The sequence below is a fragment of the Notolepis coatsorum genome (genome assembly GCF_963971535.1).
Source record: "Notolepis coatsorum genome assembly, chromosome: 9".
In the NCBI taxonomy this organism is placed as follows: domain Eukaryota; kingdom Metazoa; phylum Chordata; class Actinopteri; order Aulopiformes; family Paralepididae; genus Notolepis; species Notolepis coatsorum.
Window position 1 is genome coordinate 61,377,003 of NC_140173.1, and position 18,616 is coordinate 61,395,618.

At 45.5% G+C, this 18,616-nt stretch overlaps 1 protein-coding gene across 1 annotated transcript in view; it reads right to left on the reverse strand.

Annotated features, from left to right (window-relative positions):
• The window catches only part of eml4 (EMAP like 4), a 104,817-nt gene extending 86,963 nt beyond the window's left edge, over positions 1 to 17,854 (reverse strand). Inside the window, exons 1-5 of the mRNA XM_084321714.1 lie at positions 17,707 to 17,854; positions 13,368 to 13,619; positions 9,831 to 9,971; positions 4,229 to 4,254; positions 3,514 to 3,549 (exon numbers count right to left, since the gene is read on the reverse strand). Coding sequence (XP_084177840.1) covers positions 3,514 to 3,549; positions 4,229 to 4,254; positions 9,831 to 9,971; positions 13,368 to 13,619; positions 17,707 to 17,822 — 571 coding nt within the window. The 5' untranslated portion in view covers positions 17,823 to 17,854. The remainder of the gene's footprint in view (positions 1 to 3,513; positions 3,550 to 4,228; positions 4,255 to 9,830; positions 9,972 to 13,367; positions 13,620 to 17,706) is intronic.
• Between the last annotated feature and the right edge of the window lie 762 nt (positions 17,855 to 18,616).

Below are 18,616 nucleotides of genomic sequence, written 5' to 3' on the forward strand. Positions count from 1 at the left end.
TGCAAGGATGTTAGGTCACAGAAAAAGAGGGACAGTCTCTTGAAGCACAATAGGCAGTCGTTGATTTTGGGCATAACTTTTAAACCTTAAACCAAATTCAACAACTCCCTTCCCAATCAGAATACATCAGGATGCCTCCAAAGCCACGCCTGATAGGTAGCTAGCAGGCAGCTATGTGTCAGCAGCAGCTATGTGTCAGCAGCAGCTATGTATTGGCAGCAGGCAGCTATGTGTTAGCAGCAGGTAGCTATGTGTTAGCAGCAGGTATGTGTTAGCAGCAGGTAGCTATGTGTTAGCATCAGCTATGTGTTAGCAGCAGATAGCTATGTGTTAGCAGCAGCTATGTGTAGCAGCAGGTAGCTATGTGTTAGCAGCAGGTATGTGTTAGCAGCAGGTATGTGTTAGCAGCAGCTATGTGTTAGCAGCAGGTAGCTATGTGTTAGCAGCAGCTATGTGTTAGCAGCAGCTATGTGTTAGCAGCAGGTAGCTATGTGTTAGCAGCAGGTAGCTATGTGTTAGCAGCAGCTATGTGTTAGCAGCAGCTATGTGTTAGCAGCAGAAAGCTATGTGTCAGCAGCAGGCTATGTGTTAGCAGCAGACAGCTATGTGTCAGCAGCAGGCTATGTGTTAGCAGCAGCTATGTGTTAGCAGCAACTATGTGTTAGCAGCAGGCTATGTGCGTTAGCAGCAGCTATGTGTTAGCAGCAGGTAGCTATGTGTTAGCAGCAGCAGCTATGTGTTAGCAGCAGGTAGCTATGTGTCAGCAGCAGGCAGCTATGTGTTAGCAGCAGGTGTGTGTTAGCAGCAGGTAGCTATGTGTTAGCAGCAGCTATGTGTTAGCAGCAGGCAGCTATGTGTTAGCAGCAGGTAGCTATGTGTTAGCAGCAGACAGCTATGTGTCAGCAGCAGCTATGTGTTAGCAGCAGAGAGCTATGTGTCAGCAGCAGCTATGTGTTAGCAGCATGTAGCTATGTGTTAGCAGCAGGCAGCTATGTGTTAGCAGCAGCTATGTGTTAGCAGCATGTAGCTATGTGTTAGCAGCAGGCTATGTGTTAGCAGCAGGCTATGTGTTAGCAGCTGTGTGTCGTTTGACTTGGTTGTTTGTTTGATTGGATGTCGTTGTTTCGGCAACTGTTTAGGAGTACTATCGAATACTTTTGAGATATAATAAGACACAATAAGACATAACAATATATAAGATGTAATAATAAATCTAAAATGTTGCCAACATCGGTGGCCACCTATTGATCCTTTAACTGCAATTTAATTTTTGTAACTGGAAAGAAGCCTGTAAAGGAGGAGAATATAATATAACTTCACTGACGACACAAAGAAACGACAAGTTAAGTAAAAATGGCTGTTCACTCCATCTTTCTGCAGGAAGTAAAGAAGTTAGAATGTGCGACTCAAGGCTGTTTTAACACAAAGTCCTGCTTTCCAACGGTGACACGTGGAGTAATTGTAGACCTCAATGGCAGGGATGAATCTGAGCGTGTGACTCTAGGAACTGACACACATGATCACTAAGGGAAACCCAAGAAGCCTCCTGACACACATGATCACTAAGGGAAACCCAAGAAGCCTCCTGACACACATGATCACTAAGGGAAACCCAAGAAGCCTCCTGACACACATGATCACTAAGGGAAACCCAAGAAGCCTCCTGACACACATGATCACTAAGGGAAACCCAAGAAGCCTCCTGACACACATGATCACTAAGGGAAACCCAAGAAGCCTCCTGACACACATGATCACTAAGGGAAACCCAAGAAGCCTCCTGACACACATGATCACTAAGGGAAACCCAAGAAGCCTCCTGACACACATGATCACTAAGGGAAACCCAAGAAGCCTCCTGACACATCATCACTAAGGGAAATGCAAGAAGCCTTTTCTCACATTGAAGAAAAAGAAAAACACACACAAAATAGCTTTAAATTTTTTTTTAAGTTAGTAAGTTGTTTAAGTCGCACATGCTTTCATCTCATCTGGGGGAGGATGCGATACAGATGGATGGACCGACCGACAAGAAGGGTCGGAGGAGGAGGAGGAGGAGGAGGAGGAGGAGGAGGAGGGATGGGCTAAAAGGAACATGTCAACATTATGGGAAATGTCAGACGGTAAGATATATACCAGTTTCTTCTCTGTGCGTTCAGTAGAAATATATCCGGCTGCAAGCTAGCCTAGCTTAGCACAAATAAGCCAAGCTGTTGGCCAAAAACAGCTCTTCTGGAGTTTTAAGCCATTCATTTGTGCTAAGCTAGGTTAGCTTGCAGCTGGATCGTTTTCTACTGAACGCACAGAGAGGAAATTGGTATCCATCTTCTTGTCTGACTCTGGGGAAGATGGCGAGCGCATTTCCCATAATGTTGGTGTGTTCCTTTAACACTGAGAGAAGAAGCATCAGGTGCTGTGCAGCCCAAAGACCAAAAGCAGAGAGTCAGAACCACCAGCTGATATAAGAGATGATAGAGGGTCAGAAATCAGAGACGGGGGAGGGGGATACACATGGGGAATACAGGAATTTGTTTCCTTGTCTGACTTCCAGACTAATGAGGTGAAATAGGTCAAGGAAGGAGGAGAGGAGTCAAGGAAGGAGGAGAGAGAGAGGTCAAGGATGAGGAGACAGAGAGGCCAAGGACATATATGCAAAAAGCTTACAGAGTTGTACAGAAAAAAAAACAATAAAAATCCACCCTATAGTGTAGTTTCTAAACCCTCTTGGGTTTAGGAAGGACTTTCAGTTCAGTAAAGCTACCATGGCTCCGTTGCTACGTGGCTTTATCTCAGTAAGCTGCAGAGTAACATACTGTGTTCTGATAAGGGGAGAGGGGGCCTACTGTGCACAAGTCTTTCACCAAGATTTGTTTTCTTGGCAGGACTCTGCAGTGTCAGGGCCGACAGCTCTGTCTCCCATGGCTTCACCAGATAATGTGCATGGCTATGTAGTATATAGATGAGGCCTGTGTATACCTGCACGTCACCAGACAACAACGACTCAATGTCTCAGTGATCTGCAGCCTGCTGCTTATTCTTCCCTGTTCCCATTATCAAGTCCAAATCCTGCCGGGAAAAGGGGAAATGCCCTGAATTCCTGTGTCTTAGGCGTCTGGCGGAGGCTAATCAGGTTAGCTAAAGTGCCCTGCCACACATCCTGAGACCAGTGGCAACGCGCTGGAGCCAAGATATACTTCTATGCCAGCCAAAGACCAATGCCCGCAAGGGTGTGTCAGGCAGAGAAATGTCCTCAAATTAGGCCTGGCATCGCCCAAGGGCAACAATGCGGGGGAGAGAGAGGGGGAAAGAGAGAGAAAAGAGAGGTTGATTGGATGTGACGAGGGACGGAGTGATACGGAGATAGAGGGACATGGGAGAGACAGATCGGCCCGAAAAGCTGGGGAAGGTTCAAGCGCTCGTTCCATTGCTGCTAGCGTGTTAGGGTGTTAGCGTGTTTGCTTTCTGGGGTGTGGGGGGGGGGGTGTGGGGGGGGGGGGGGGCGTCACGACTTACCAGCTTGGCTGTTTTTCTCGCGGGTAGACATTTTGGCTGGGTTATGATGAGACAGAAATAATATCACTCAACGACGAACACACACACACACAAACACAGATAACGATAATACAAGGGGAGAGAATATCTAGGATGAAGTGATGGCTAGAAATATATAAATATAGAGGGTGGAATGGTGGAAAGATAGGAAGTGATGCAGGGAACAACTCTTTAAATGTAGAATCTGTAATGCCGTCAAACAGTGACCTCTAGGAAAAAGAGCCCCGCTTGGTATTGCATTTTGTTTACTTTTGTTTTGGTCTGAGGTGTGGGTTGGAGTTTAGTAACTTATTATACTGTGAATGTCTCCAGACCTCTCTTGGTAGAGTCTGAGGTGTGGCCAGCAGTAACAACCCCTCCTCTATACCCACTGAAATCCAATCCAAACATCAGACAACCAACACAAATGTAAACAAAGAGCAGTACCATGTTGTCATCTTTTTGCCTAGAGGTAGCTGTTTGACAACATGCCTTTAATCTGACATCATGATATGATATAACACTACATCAATAGATGATCAACTTTAAAACATGAAGGAGTAGTGAACTGATTCAAACGTCATCTTGGGGCTGTAATGATGTAATGATGAACTGTAAATTGTAAATGACAAACCCCACCTCGTAAGAGGCTTGTTGCAGGAGATAAAGTGTTGGTGAGAGGTCGTGATATATTTACCTTGGCTGACCAGAGGGTCCTTGTTCCTGGAGGACAGAGGGAAGACAGACATGTTGGTGCACAACTTGTGATGAGAGTGTACATGTGTGTGTGTGTGTGTGTGTGTGTGTGTGTGTGTGTGTGTGTGTGTGTGTGTGTGTGTGTGTGTGTGTGTGTGTGTGTGTGTGTAGGTGTGTGTGTGTAGTTGTGTGTGTGTGAGTGTGTGTATGTGTACAGTATGTGTACAAGATAAGATATTCTTAAATTCAGTGTGCGCGTGTGTGTGTGCCTGTATGTGTGTGTGTGTGTGTGTGTGTGTGTGTGTGTGTGTGTGTGTGTGTGTGTGTGTGTGTGTGTGTGTGTGTGTGTGTGTGTGTGTGTTTCCCATGCATGGACCCTAGGGCTGGGCGATATGGCCTAAATATGATATCACGATATTTTCTGACCTTTCGGCAATACACGATACACATCACAATGTTTTTCTTTTTTTACCCCAAACAATTCATTATGAGGCTTACCAAGACAGTATTTGAGTTTGCAAGCTAACATTAAAGACAAAATAAAATACCCATGCATTTAGCATTTTTATATTATATATTAGATTTAGATTATTAGATTATATATTGCATATGAGATATTATATGATTTAGATATGAAATATGATGAATTGAAAATGGGGGACCCTGATGTAAACAAGACTAAAGTCTTTCTCTGGTCTGCATCCCCTTAACAATTGTATGTATTGAGCTGTACTGTACCCATTCTGCAATATGTTAATAAAGTTTTAAATCAATCAATCAATCAATCAATCAATCAATCAATAGCATTTTAATGAAACTACTGTATATATGTATGTCTCTAAATGTTTTGATGAATTGAAAATAGAGGACCCTTATGTAAAAAAGCCGAAAGTCTTTTTCTGGTCTTCATCCTCCTGTACTGTATTGTACCCATTCTGCAACCTTTTAATACAGTTTTCATTCATTCATTCTGACGGAAACATAATCATTTTGATTGACAGTCGAGTCTGCCAATGACGTCACACCGCTTGCACCCGCCCTGCTGTTCTTAGCACCAATCGGCAAGCGCTTAGTTTTTGACTTCCTGAATGTCCTGTGTGCTGAACAACAACAAAGCTACTAACGTTAGCTCCCCGCGGCCGTCGAGTCGGAGACCAGTGCTCCACAGGATGACTAAATGAGGCATAATGATTTTACTACAACGAATGTTATAATAAAAGCCTTTCCATACATCTGTCTGATTGAAAACTTTATTAACAGACCGCGGAATGGGCATATCTCAGCACGGGCTGAGATATGAACGAGTAACGTGTGGACAGATTGACGCGACACAATCCTCTTGGGCAAAACATCACGATATCCACGATACGTTGAAAAAGTGTATCGTTAATGAACTGTACCCGATATTTATATAATATCGTCATATCGCCCAGCCCTAATGGACCCTTGTGCAATGAGTTATTAAACGAGTGAGTTGCTGTGTCAGGAGTACTGAGGTACTGAGGGTAGTAGGGTTAGTAGCTTCTGTCTGGTTGTGTAGGTACTGAGGGTAGTAGGGTTAGTAGCTTCTGTCTGGTTGTGTGGGTACTGAGTGTAGCTTCTGTCTGGTTGTGTGGGTACTGAGGGTAGCTTCTGTCTGGTTGTGTGAGTACTGAGGGTAGCTTCTGTCTGGTTGTGTAGGTACTGAGGGTAGTAGGGTTAGTAGCTTCTGTCTGGTTGTGTAGGTACTGAGGGTAGTAGGGTTAGTAGCTTCTGTCTGGTTGTGTGGGTACTGAGGGTAGCTTCTGTCTGGTTGTGTGGGTACTGAGGCTAGCTTATGTCTGGTTGTGTGGGTACTGAGGGTAGCTTCTGTCTGGTTGTGTGGGTACTGAGGCTAGCTTCTGTCTGGTTGTGTAGGTACTGAGGGTAGCTTCTGTCTGGTTGTGTAGGTACTGAGGCTAGCTTCTGTATGGTTGTGTGGGTACTGAGGGTAGCTTCTGTCTGGTTGTGTGGGTACTGAGGCTAGCTTCTGTCTGGTTGTGTAGGTACTGAGGGTAGCTTCTGTCTGGTTGTGTAGGTACTGAGGCTAGCTTCTGTATGGTTGTGTGGGTACTGAGGGTAGCTTCTGTCTGGTTGTGTAGGTACTGAGGGTAGCTTCTGTCTGGTTGTGTAGGTACTGAGGGTATCTTATGTCTGGTTGTGTAGGTACTGAGGGTAGCTTCTGTCTGGTTGTGTGGGTACTGAGGCTAGCTTCTATCTGCTTGTGTGGGTGCTGAGGGTAGCTTCTGTCTGGTTGTGTGGGTACTGAGGGTAGCTTCTGTCTGGTTGTGTAGGTACTGAGGCTAGCTTCTGTCTGGTTGTGTAGGTACTGAGGGTAGCTTCTGTCTGGTTCAGCGTTTCCGTTAGCCGGTAATTACCGGTATTTGACCGGCAAAATCTGTTGAAGTCCGACATATTTAATCTCTCCGGTCTTAATGTCCGGTGAAAATAATTCCCTGAGTCTAAGCACAATTTGATTATTTTAATTGTATTAAAATAGGCTAAAATTAAATAGCCTATGCGATGAACGAAACAATCATTACATTTGTTTCATCGTTGCTTCTAATAATGACAACGACGTTGTCAGCGAGAGCTTAGTGCTGGGTGTGCAAACTTTTGTGAAGCTGCAGAGCCGGAGCAGCAGCAGCACAATGCAGTACTCCAGCAGTACTCCAATTCAGCCATTTTCAATTCAATGTTGGGTGGGGGGCGCTGCTGTGCGGTCCCCAGAAAAGAGCCAATAACAGCTGAATCTGCTGCTCTGCATCGACATACTCTCGCAAATAAGTCATTGGGAGGTGGAGAGAGAGAGTCGTCACGCAAACCCACGATAATGTTACCGTCTCTCTCTGCCAAATTTCTCAGTTCTTCGCTTGATATAATTAATACAAATGTCCAATATAACGGAATTCGTTAGCTCATAAAAATGTGATTATAACAGACTGTTGTTTATTAATGTCGGGCGACTGCCCACAGACACCTATTTGATTTAAAGTCGGCAGCAGCACGAGTCTCGGGACTTATTTTATTTGGAATATAATGACTTTATACGCAAAAGTAGCCTAGTTTTAAGTAAAAATATTATAAATATACATGTCTTGATGATGTCATTATTTTGTTTTGTTGTCATTCTTTTGCCTATCAATTGTTTTTAAGCTCAATAAACTCTGACTGGAATTTCTCTCATTTGACCGGTAGATTGAAATCTACCGGACACTGAGGCCGGCAACAATTTTTTCTAACGGAAACCCTGGTCTGGTTGTGTGGGTACTGAGGGTAGCTTCTGTATGGTTGTGTGGGTACTGGGGGTAGCTTCTGTCTGGTTGTGTGGGTACTGAGGGTAGCTTCTGTTTGGTTGTGTAGGTACTGAGGGTAGCTTCTGTCTGGTTGTGTGGGTACTGAGGGTAGCTTATGTCTGGTTGTGTAGGTACTGAGGGTAGCTTCTGTCTGGTTGTGTGGGTACTGAGGGTAGTAGGGTTAGTAGCTTCTGTCTGGTTGTGTAGGTACTGAGGGTAGTAGGGTTAGTAGCTTCTGTCTGGTTGTGTAGGTACTGAGGGTAGTAGGGTTAGTAGCTTCTGTCTGGTTGTGTAAGTACTGAGGGTAGTAGGGTTAGTAGCTTCTGTCTGGTTGTGTAGGTACTGAGGGTAGTAGGGTTAGTAGCTTCTGTCTGGTTGTGTGGGTACTGAGGGTAGTAGGGTTAGTAGCTTCTGTCTGGTTGTGGGGGTACTGAGGCTAGCTTTTGTCTGGTTGTGTGGGTACTGAGGGTAGCTTCTGTCTGGTTGTGTGGGTACTGAGGGTAGCTTCTGTCTGGTTGTGTAGGTACTGAGGGTAGTAGGGTTAGTAGCTTCTATCTGGTTGTGTAGGTACTGAGGGTAGTAGGTTTAGTAGCTTCTGTCTGGTTGTGTGGGTACTGAGGGTAATAATAATAATAATAATGACTTGGCTTGGATTTATATAGCGCTCTTCACTGACCCAGAGCGCTTCACAGAGTCCATTATTCGTTCATACACAGTCATACCGGTGGTGGTAAGCTACAATTGCAGCCAGAGCTGCCCTGAGGCAGACTCACGGAAGCGTGGCGAATAATCAACGCCTACGGCCCCTCCGACCACCACCAACATTCATTCACATGCATACACATTCATACGAGGCAAGTAGGTTAAGTGTCTTGCCCAAGGACACAACGGCAGTGGGATGGACATGGGCTTGAGCGGGATTCGAACCACCAACCCTTGGATCATTGGACAACCCACTCTACCCCTGAGCCACTGTAGGTACTGAGGGTAGCTTCTGTCTGGTTGTGTGGGTACTGAGGGTAGCTTCTGTCTGGTTGTGTGGGTACTGAGGGTAGCTTCTGTCTGGTTGTGTGGGTACTGAGGCTAGCTTCCATCTGGTTGTGTGGGTGGGTACTGAGGGTAGCTTCTGTCTGGTTGTGTGGGTACTGAGGCTAGCTTCTGTCTGGTTGTGTGGGTACTGAGGCTAGCTTCTGTCTGGTTGTGTGGGCACTGAGGGTAGATTCTGTCTGGTTGTGTGGGTACTGCGGGTAGTAGGGTTAGTAGCTTCTGTCTGGTTGTGTGGGTACTGAGGGTAGTAGGGTTAGCAGCTTATGTCTGGTTGTGTAGGTACTGAGGCTAGTAGGGTTAGTAGCTTCTGTCTGGTTGTGTAGGTACTGAGGCTAGCTTCTGTATGGTTGTGTGGGTACTGAGGGTAGCTTCTGTCTGGTTGTGTAGGTACTGAGGGTAGCTTCTGTCTGGTTGTGTAGGTACTGAGGGTAGCTTCTGTCTGGTTGTGTGGGTACTGAGGGTAGATTCTGTCTGGTTGTGTGGGTACTGAGGGTAGCTTCTGTCTGGTTGTGTGGGTACTGAGGGTAGCTTCTGTCTGGTTGTGTGGGTACTGAGGGTAGCTTCTGTCTGGTTGTGTGGGTACTGAGGGTAGCTTCTGTCTGGTTGTGTGGGTACTGAGGGTAGCTTCTGTCTGGTTGTGTGGGTACTGAGGGTAGCTTCTGTCTGGTTGTGTGGGTACTGAGGGTAGCTTCTGTCTGGTTGTGTGGGTACTGAGGGTAGCTTCTGTCTGGTTGTGTGGGTGGGTACTGAGGGAAGCGTCTGTCTGGTTGTGTGGGTACTGAGTAGGGATGGGTACCAAATTCGGTACTTTTGAGGTACCGAACCGAAACACGTCGGTACTACCGAGTATCGATTGAAGTGAGATAATTTTTATTTTTATTTTTTTTACTTTTCATGTCAACGTTCACACGCACAATATATGCTTACCTAGGATTTGACTTGATTCAACAACAAAGCAGTCGGAGCAATGGCAAGCCGAAAACGGTCGAAATTGTAGTTATTTGAAGTTTGGATTATTTTTTTCACGACTGAGGTAGGTAAATAAAACTTTTTGAGACTAAAGTACCGAAAAAAGGTACCGTTGGGTACCGGTATCGATTCACAGGTACCGGTACCATATCGGTTCAAATGTGAAAGGTACCCATCCCTAGTACTGAGGGTAGCTTCTGTCTGGTTGTGTGGGTACTGAGGTAGGTCTGAGGTCAGACTTGGCTGATGAGCTGGACTGCGAGCATCACTCACTTCTCTGCGTTCTTCGCCCCCTTGGACAGCAGTTTGGAGGTGGAGGCAGCCTTCACCAGTTTACTCCTGCTGTCCTCGCCGCTGTCCCACGTGCTGCTCTGAGAGCGCTCCATCCCTGAGCCGCGCTTCGCACTGTGACCCCTGATACAGGCACACGCACACACAAGGCACAGGTTAAGATATACACAGCACCATTTTTGTGTTATGGCAAAGGGAGGAAGAAAGACAAGCAAAGACAAAGAGGTTGAACACAGTCATGGTGAGACTTGTTTAAACAGAGAGAGAGGCTGCGCTTGGCCTTCAGACGGGGCATGCGATTGGAAACAGCTTAGCGAACACCCAGCCAACAGGAAAGTTTAATCTAACCTACACAAGGTTCTCTGAGTCACTGTGTGCCACCCTTCCTCTAGGCCTGAACAGACTAGGAAAGACACGGCAGGAAATAAAACAGGGTCTCATTTGGTTAGAACAGCATGAGTGGCCGGAGAGCATCCCTTTAGGAGGGGATTCCTCCTGAGCTGTAAGAAGAGGAGAGAATCACTCCAGTCACAGGTTAGTAGAACAGCCTGCTGGCAAAACGAACACCAAGCAACATGTTATGAACCACACTGTTCAGTTCAGCTGAACTGTTCACATGAAGAGAATATAAAAAGGCAGTGCCAAACAAAGAAGATAGAGAGAGAGACACACAGAGAGAGAGAGAGAGAGAGAGATATAGAGAGACACAGGGAGACAGAGAGAGAGAGACAGAGAGATAAATCGAGAGAGAGATATAGAGAGACACAGGGAGACAGAGAGAGAGAGACAGAGAGAGATATAGAAACAGAGAGACAGAGATAGAAAGAGAGAGACACACAAAGAGAGAGAGACAGAGACAGTGAGAGAAAGAGAGATAAGAGAGCGAACGAGAGAGATCGACAGAGAGAGATATACAGAGAGAGAGAGACAGAGAGATATACAGAGATAGACAGAGAGAGAGAGGCAGATAGAGAGATCGTCATGTGAAGCTGTGAGGTAGAAGGGGTTAGTACACAGGGAAACAGCGTACACATGCACACAGATATCCCCCATGGGCTATATTCTTGGATCACCTCTGTAGTGAGGATTCTTTCTTCATTTGTCTGTCACTAGGGGGCAGTAGAGACACTGGAGAACGGCGAGGACTACCTCTCCACATTGGGGGTGAGGGTAGCTCGGTTTAATGAAAGACTGTCTCAGAATAGACCACAGTAGAGCTACTGTTTGTAGACCGGTCACTCTCACCTCCAATAATACAACTGCTATGTTGTCGGAAGCACAAGTCCAGTGCTTCTTCATTTCTTATCCATATTTAAAGTCTCCGTGGTCCTCTATGTACTTTTTTTTGGAGACACTAGGTCTTGATTGAAAAAGAAAAGGAACAAACAAACGCTTGACCCTTAAAGGTGTATGTTTCTAGAACGTTCTCTCTGAATTATACCGTTACATTATCAACGGAGAGTTCAGTTCTCAAAATCCGATGTCAGATCTGAGAGAGAATGCTATCCGATGCCACAGCTTGGCGCCTTGTTGTCATTGTACCTGTTCAGCTAAATTTGAAAACGTGGTGAGAGAACAATTTTTTTTTTCTTCACAAAGTCAAGAAGGGAGGTTCCCTCCTTAAAAAACACCAGGATTCAGCAGCAAAGGAAGAACTCAGTGAACAGAGGTGATCTTGAACCCTACACACACACACACACACACACACACACACGCGCACACACACACACACACACACACACAGGCCAAAGGGGGGCACCACTATGCTGGGCCCAGGGGGGGGGGGAAGTGTCTGGGAGGGCGGGTAGTAAAGGGGAAGCTGACAGTCTGACAGACGGAGAGACGACCACATGCTCCAGGGGCTGAGCTGGAATGCTTCACGTTGATGTATGATTGAAACGTATGACTGAAACATATGACTGAAACGTATGACTGAAACGTATGACTGCTGAAACGTATGACTGCTGAAGCGTATGACTGCTGAAACGTATGGGTAAAGACAAGGCATTTCTAGCTGGAAAGTGGGGTGATATGTGGAGTTGCGTCAGCGCCACAGAGATTATAGATAACATGTTGTTTGTTTCAAAAGCACTGCGATTGTATGAGTCAATTCTATCTTTGGTATCACAAGTAGGTGTCGAATGAAAGCCACTTTGCCAGCGCATCAGAACCTCTTAAAATGTCTGGTCATCCATCCTGCCCCTTGACTTGGGGTTGAATAAATGGAGATTGAGGTGGTGGATGACTTGACTGTTGTCTGCTCTGCATGGAGATCTAGACTGGAGAAGTGTCTCTGGAAGACAATCCCATTGGTTGTGCTTCAACCAGGCAGATGCGACAATCTCAGAAACGAGCGGAATTTCATAATTGGATGCAGATCTTCCCCTACAGCAAAACATGATAGTGGCCCTTTTGTCCGATGCCAGAGAACCCTTTTCAAATAGAGTGGACAGACACAGTCCTAGGATTGCTAGCAGACGAGTAAGCGGGCTAACGTGCTTGGCACAGCCCTATCACTGACTGATAACGTCCTAGCGCTCTTCACCCAGACTAGCTTCATGAGTCTGGCACCCTGTTAAAAGGGGCTAATTGGTTCACAATGTAACACACACATGTCTATTGGAAGGCGGGGAGCCAGAGCCCAACTAGTGAGGCTAGTGTGTGTGTGTGTGTGTGTGTGTGTGTGTGTGTGTGTGTGTGTGTGTATGTGTGTGTATGTGTGTGTATGTGTGTGTATGTGTGTGTGTGTGTGTGTGTGTGTGTGTGTGTGTGTGTGTGTGTGTGTGTGTGTGTGTGTGTGTGTGACCTTAAGTGGTGCGTAGCACAGCTGGTTCATGACAGATAGGGCCTCACAGATCCCTAATGATATAGTGAGAGGGCTCACACTGCTACGGACGAGTGCAAAGGGGACATCTGCAAACCATTCCTCTACTTTCCTTCCCTCTCTGAACCCAGAGAGCCTGGGCTGCAAGCCTGGCATTAACTGGCTGGTCGGAGGGAAGGCAAACAGCATGGAACCTAGAGGCTCTAGGGTGGGATGTAACTAACCCTAACTGGCACGGTCAAAGTCAAACAGCATGAAGCCTAGAGGCTCTACGATGGGATGTAACTAACCCTAACCCTAACTGGCACGGCCAAAGTCAAACAGCATGAAGCCTAGAGGCTCTACGATGGGATGTAACTAACCCTAACCCTAACCCGAACTGGCACGGCCAAAGTCAAACAGCATGAAGACTAGAGGCTCTAGGGTGGGATGCTTGGATAGAAGATTACAAGTGGGATGCGATGGGGAGGTTAGAACGTGCATGAAATGTGAAATCAACTATTCCGTGAAGCATCCCGAGCCCCCTGCCACGAGCAACAGTGGTAGTGGGTTAAGTGCTTAAGAGCCTGAGCGTTAGGCGGTAGCCAGTGGGACGGACGGACGGACGGACGGGGGGGGGGGGGGGGGGGAGTTTAGCGTTAGGCGGTAGCCAGTAGTTAAAGGTGGGAAGGAGGGGGGGGTCACTGGACGGAAACCTTTTGGCCGGGGAGGGGCTTTTGCTGCTGTCCACCGCCTGGGTTTGGACGTGGGACGGCCTCTGGGCCGCTGGGGGGTGGGGGGAGGGGGGGTGGCTGGTGGAGGGAGACGGAGACGGAGCCGAGGAGGAGGAGGCGGCTTTATCGCTAGCTGCTGCCGCCGGCTCCTCGCGCTCCTTGATGCCCTCCATCTGGGCCCTGGTGCTGCCGCTGCTGCCGCCGCTGCTGCTGTCCTTCTTCCTCTCTGTCCCGCTGTAGGACACAACCATGTGGTCAGACCAGGACACAGACAAGAGACAACCGGGCCCATAGACAGGGAGGGAACAAGGGGACATCCAAGGACGTATAGGACACAAGGACAAAGAAAGACGAGGATGTATAGGACACAAGGACACAGAAAGACGAGGATGTATAGGACACAAGGACACAGAAAGACGAGGATGTATAGGACACAAGGACACAGAAAGACGAGGATGTATAGGACACAAGGACACAGAAAGACGAGGATGTATAGGACACAAGGACACAGAAAGACGAGGATGTATAGGACACAAGGACACAGGAAGACGAGGATGTATAGGACACAAGGACACAGGAAGACGAGTATGTATAGGATACAAGGACACGGAAGGACGAGGATGTATAGGACACAAGGACACGGAAGGACGAGTATGTATAGGATACAAGGACACGGAAGGACGAGGATGTATAGGACACAAGGACACGGAAGGACGAGTATGTATAGGACAAAAGGACACGGAAGGACGAGGATATATAGGACACAAGGACACAGAAAGACGAGGATGTATAGGACACAAGGACACGGAAGGACGAGGATGTATAGGACACAAGGACACAGGAAGACGAGGATGTATAGGACACAAGGACACAGGAAGACGAGGATGTATAGGACACAAGGACACAGAAAGACGAGGATGTATAGGACACAAGGACACAGGAAGACGAGGATGTATAGGACACAAGGACACAGGAAGACGAGGATGTATAGGACACAAGGACACAGGAAGACGAGGATGTATAGGATACAAGGACACGGAAGGACGAGGATGTATAGGACACAAGGACACAGGAAGACGAGGATGTATAGGACACAAGGACACAGGAAGACGAGGATGTATAGGACACAAGGACACAGAAAGACGAGGATGTATAGGACACAAGGACACAGGAAGACGAGGATGTATAGGACAAAAGGACACATAAGGACAAAAAACAAGGGGATATAACAGAAACAATAGAAAAAAACAGGACAGATCTTTGCCTGACAGGAGAATGCAGTTATTATAAATACAACAGTACAAAAGAGAAAATGGGCAGGACAGGTGAGAGACATATTCAAATTACAAATGGAACACGATTCGCTGCAGAGCCTGTCCTTCATCAAGGCCTATATCACCCTGTGTGTGTGTGTGTGTGGAGAGGCTCTGAAGTGCAAGTGGCCAATCAGATCGTAGGTGTATGAGTGGAGGAGGGCCTATAGGAGCTGCCTGGGTCGGGCACCTGAGGAAGAAACCTAGGCAGAAAGGTCAATCGACTGCATTCCACATTTCAACATTCAACATTCAACATTCCATGTACTTCCTGGTCACGCGTAAATCATTACACTGGTTAAATATGGAGAGTAGCCTCTCATGGAGACTGATCTAGGGTCAGTTCGTGTGCTTCCTCTTCAGTAGGATGGATGAGGCAGAGGTTCTACAGAGGAGGAACCGGTCCTTCATCCTTGTCAAGAGACAAGGCCGACTGAAAACCTTCCGTCCTGAGAGGTCTCCTGGACTGCTGGCTTTAGAGGCACAGTAGTTTCCTCCTCGTGAAGGAGTGAATTGGTTCAAACCCGTTACAAATATAATTGTCCACTTAATGTCTTGTTTGTATCAAGGACAAAATGGCACTGACTGCATTGCATTCATCTTTGCAATAGTACAAACTCAACATAAAATAACCTAATATGTTGAGTTGACTCTTTTTTTTTTTTTTATTATTATTATAATTTATTTTTCTCAATGCCATAAAAGCATATTATAGACCATGTCTAGAGTTTGATCAGGTTTGACCGAATTGCCAGAGTTTCATTCTACCGCTCGCTCTACTGTTCTTGCAGTGAATGTCTCTCGACCATCCTCTCTCATCTCCTCCCCACCTCCACTCAAGTCTCTCTTGTGGTTTTGACAATCCAGCCGAATCAAACAAGTATTTTGCTGAACTACAATTAACAATGCAACAAATCTGACAAACAGACAGGATCCACAGGAGAAATCATGTCTGGTGTTCCTGGTAACCCCCTAACCATAACCACAGCCCAGACCACAACAAGCCTATACTTTGAAATGGTTTAGCCATATACACTAGCAACATAATGATACAATGACATAAAATAGCCTGCATTTGTTATATATTGAGGCTATGTTGGTTCGAGGTGACAGCACCAAGGCTCTGGAACGCTCTCCCCCTGGACCTGTGAACTGCCCCCTCTGAAAACTCTTTTAAAAAACAACTAAAAACACATTTGTTCAGACAGGCCTTTGGTCATACATAGGCACTTTTTCTTGTCCTCACTGTTCTATAGTGACTCATGATTTTATCCAAATTCTTTTATTCTACTTTTTCTATCTGGTTTCACTGTTTTTAACTGCGGTTTGTTGTTGTTGTTGTCATTTATTTCTGATTTTGTTTTATTGTGTTTTTATATTAAGCTGTAGTGTAAAGCACCCTGTGCATTCGTGCTGTGAAGGGTGCTATATACATAAAAGGTCATTCATTCATTCATTCTGAGAGAGACAGCGGTCCATTCTGCTGAGAGAGGGAGAGACGACAGGACGAAATGAGAGTGGAGCACAGTTCAACAAACAGTTCAACAGTGCTGTGACTTGTGTGTTTGAGGCACGAGGAGAGCAGTTATGAGAATGCACCTTTTTTTTCTATGCACCTCCGGCTTGGGACAAATGTAGAATGAATTACAGCTAACTCTGCATACCTGGTGTGTAGATAATAATAACATGAATATCTAATTGGTCACAGCAAGAGGAACGGGGGGGAGGGGGGGGGGCTGCATGCTGCTGCAGAATGAGAACAATCAACCGTTTCTTCCCTGTGAGACTGAAAATGGTTATTTACAGTAAGATCATTTATAGTCTCGACGGCCGGAAGCTGCTGTGAAGGTAGACCCGGTCTTTATAACGTGTGTTCGACAGAGAGGAATGACTGTACTCCTTGTATTAACTTTCATCTGTGTATTTTTATTACTTTTTTGTTTACTGGTGCTCATACACCTGTAGGGCTGTCCCCGACTAAGGATTTGGATGGTCGACTATGATTGGCCAAAATTTGCCGTTAGTCGACATTTAGTCGACATTTAGAAAGTGAGTTTAGTAGGAGAAAATACAATTTTAAACATCAGTTTGCACGTACCACACTTAAACAGATGTGTCCTTCAGTTATTGGTGTAAAGTTGTGGAATTCTCTCCATAGCGAGCTTAAGGGATGTAATAGTGTTTATCAATTGAAAAAAATTTATAAAAATTTTTTTTAGTCAGTATGAAAATCAAATGTGATCTGAATAGTGAGATATTTTCTTTTTTTTTCTTCTCTTTCTTTTATTCTTTATTCTTTATCATTATTATTTAATTTTTTCTTGTTTAACTGTGGATTGTGTGTTTCTTTTATAATGGTATACATTATTATTTGTGTAAATTAGGTTGTACGCTGACCATTAAGTAAATACTTGTTAGTTTAGGAATAAGGGGCCGGTAACTATAAGATTTATTCTTCTTCCTGGTCCTTTTGTCCATGGAATGACTATTTATGATTGTGTAATGAAGAAACTATGATTGTATGATTCCATGTGGCAAATAAAAAACTGAACTGAACTGAACAAAAAAAAATAAAAAAAATTTAATATATATATATATTTTTGTATCATTCCATTTGGGCTGTGGGGGGTGCTTAATGTCTGAAGGAGTCGACTGAAGGCTCCTTGTCCTCTGCAAAAGCGTGCAATTGGTCCACTGATGGATACATCTTGATAGTTGTCTAGTCTAGTGTGTTCATTAGATGGGTGAAATCCTCTTTCAGTGCCTCTGTGCCTGTTTTCTTAGGCAGTTAGCCTCTGTGGTATGCGTGCCATTAGCGTTAGCCACGCTTCTAGGCCTCTTTGCTTTTGGAAAGAATGATAACAAAAAATATATATATATTTTTGTATTCGACTAAGAGGTTGGCTAGTCGACTACGGCTCTTTTCGACCGATTAGTCGACTAATCGACTAATAGGGGTCAGCCCTAACATACTGTATGTGTGTGTCTAGACATCGGCAGTACTGTACCTCTTGGCTGCAGAGGACAGGGTCTCCTTCCTGGACACGGACACTGACACTGAGGAGGTGTCCCTGTGGCTGGGCTTGCGGGTGCCGGAGCCCCCCCCGTTGGCGATACAGGACATGGAGTAGGCCTCACGCAGGGGAGTCTGGCCTGTGCAGCGCAGGAGAGAAGAAGAGGTTAGCGGCGATAAGGTTATTCTGAAGAAACCTCCATTTATTGGCTTTGTAATGTTACCGAAGCCTTTTCGAAGACCATGTCCTGTGAAGTAGGGCAAATCAAAAATACCATAATTGTGCAGGGGAATGCACACAGTAGATGTCAGTTGTCTTCAGTCAGTTTCTACAGACAGGAGCTTAATCACATTGACTTTGCATTGGTTTGTGGCTAACGAGGCATAACAAAAAATATTGTTTGGTTCCTGTTGGTTGTCAGTTAAGGCCATGGGTAGGTAGGGAATTTATTTTATTTTATTTGTTATTTAATTTTTTCCCACGGCGACTATGGATAGGGAATTTCTTTATTTAATTAAAATGTTCACAACAACATGGATGCATGTACTCTGCCAGCATGTTTAATATCCATAATACGTTTTATTTTTTTTTTAAATTTTTAACTCATAAAATAAATTGGGTCGCCCCTAAATCGGCAGGGTCGGTCGGCAACCGGAACCAAACCATTATTTTTGTTAGGCCTGAAGGACTCTACCATCATTGGTTTGTGGCTAACGAAGGACTCTGCTAATGAAGGACTCTACCATCATTGGTTTGTGGCTAACGAAGGACTCTACCATCTTTGGTTTGTGGCTAACGAAGGACTCTACCATCTTTGGTTTGTGGCTAACGAAGGACTCTACCATCTTTGGTTTGTGGCTAACGAAGGACTCTACCATCATTGGTTTGTGGCTAACGAAGGACT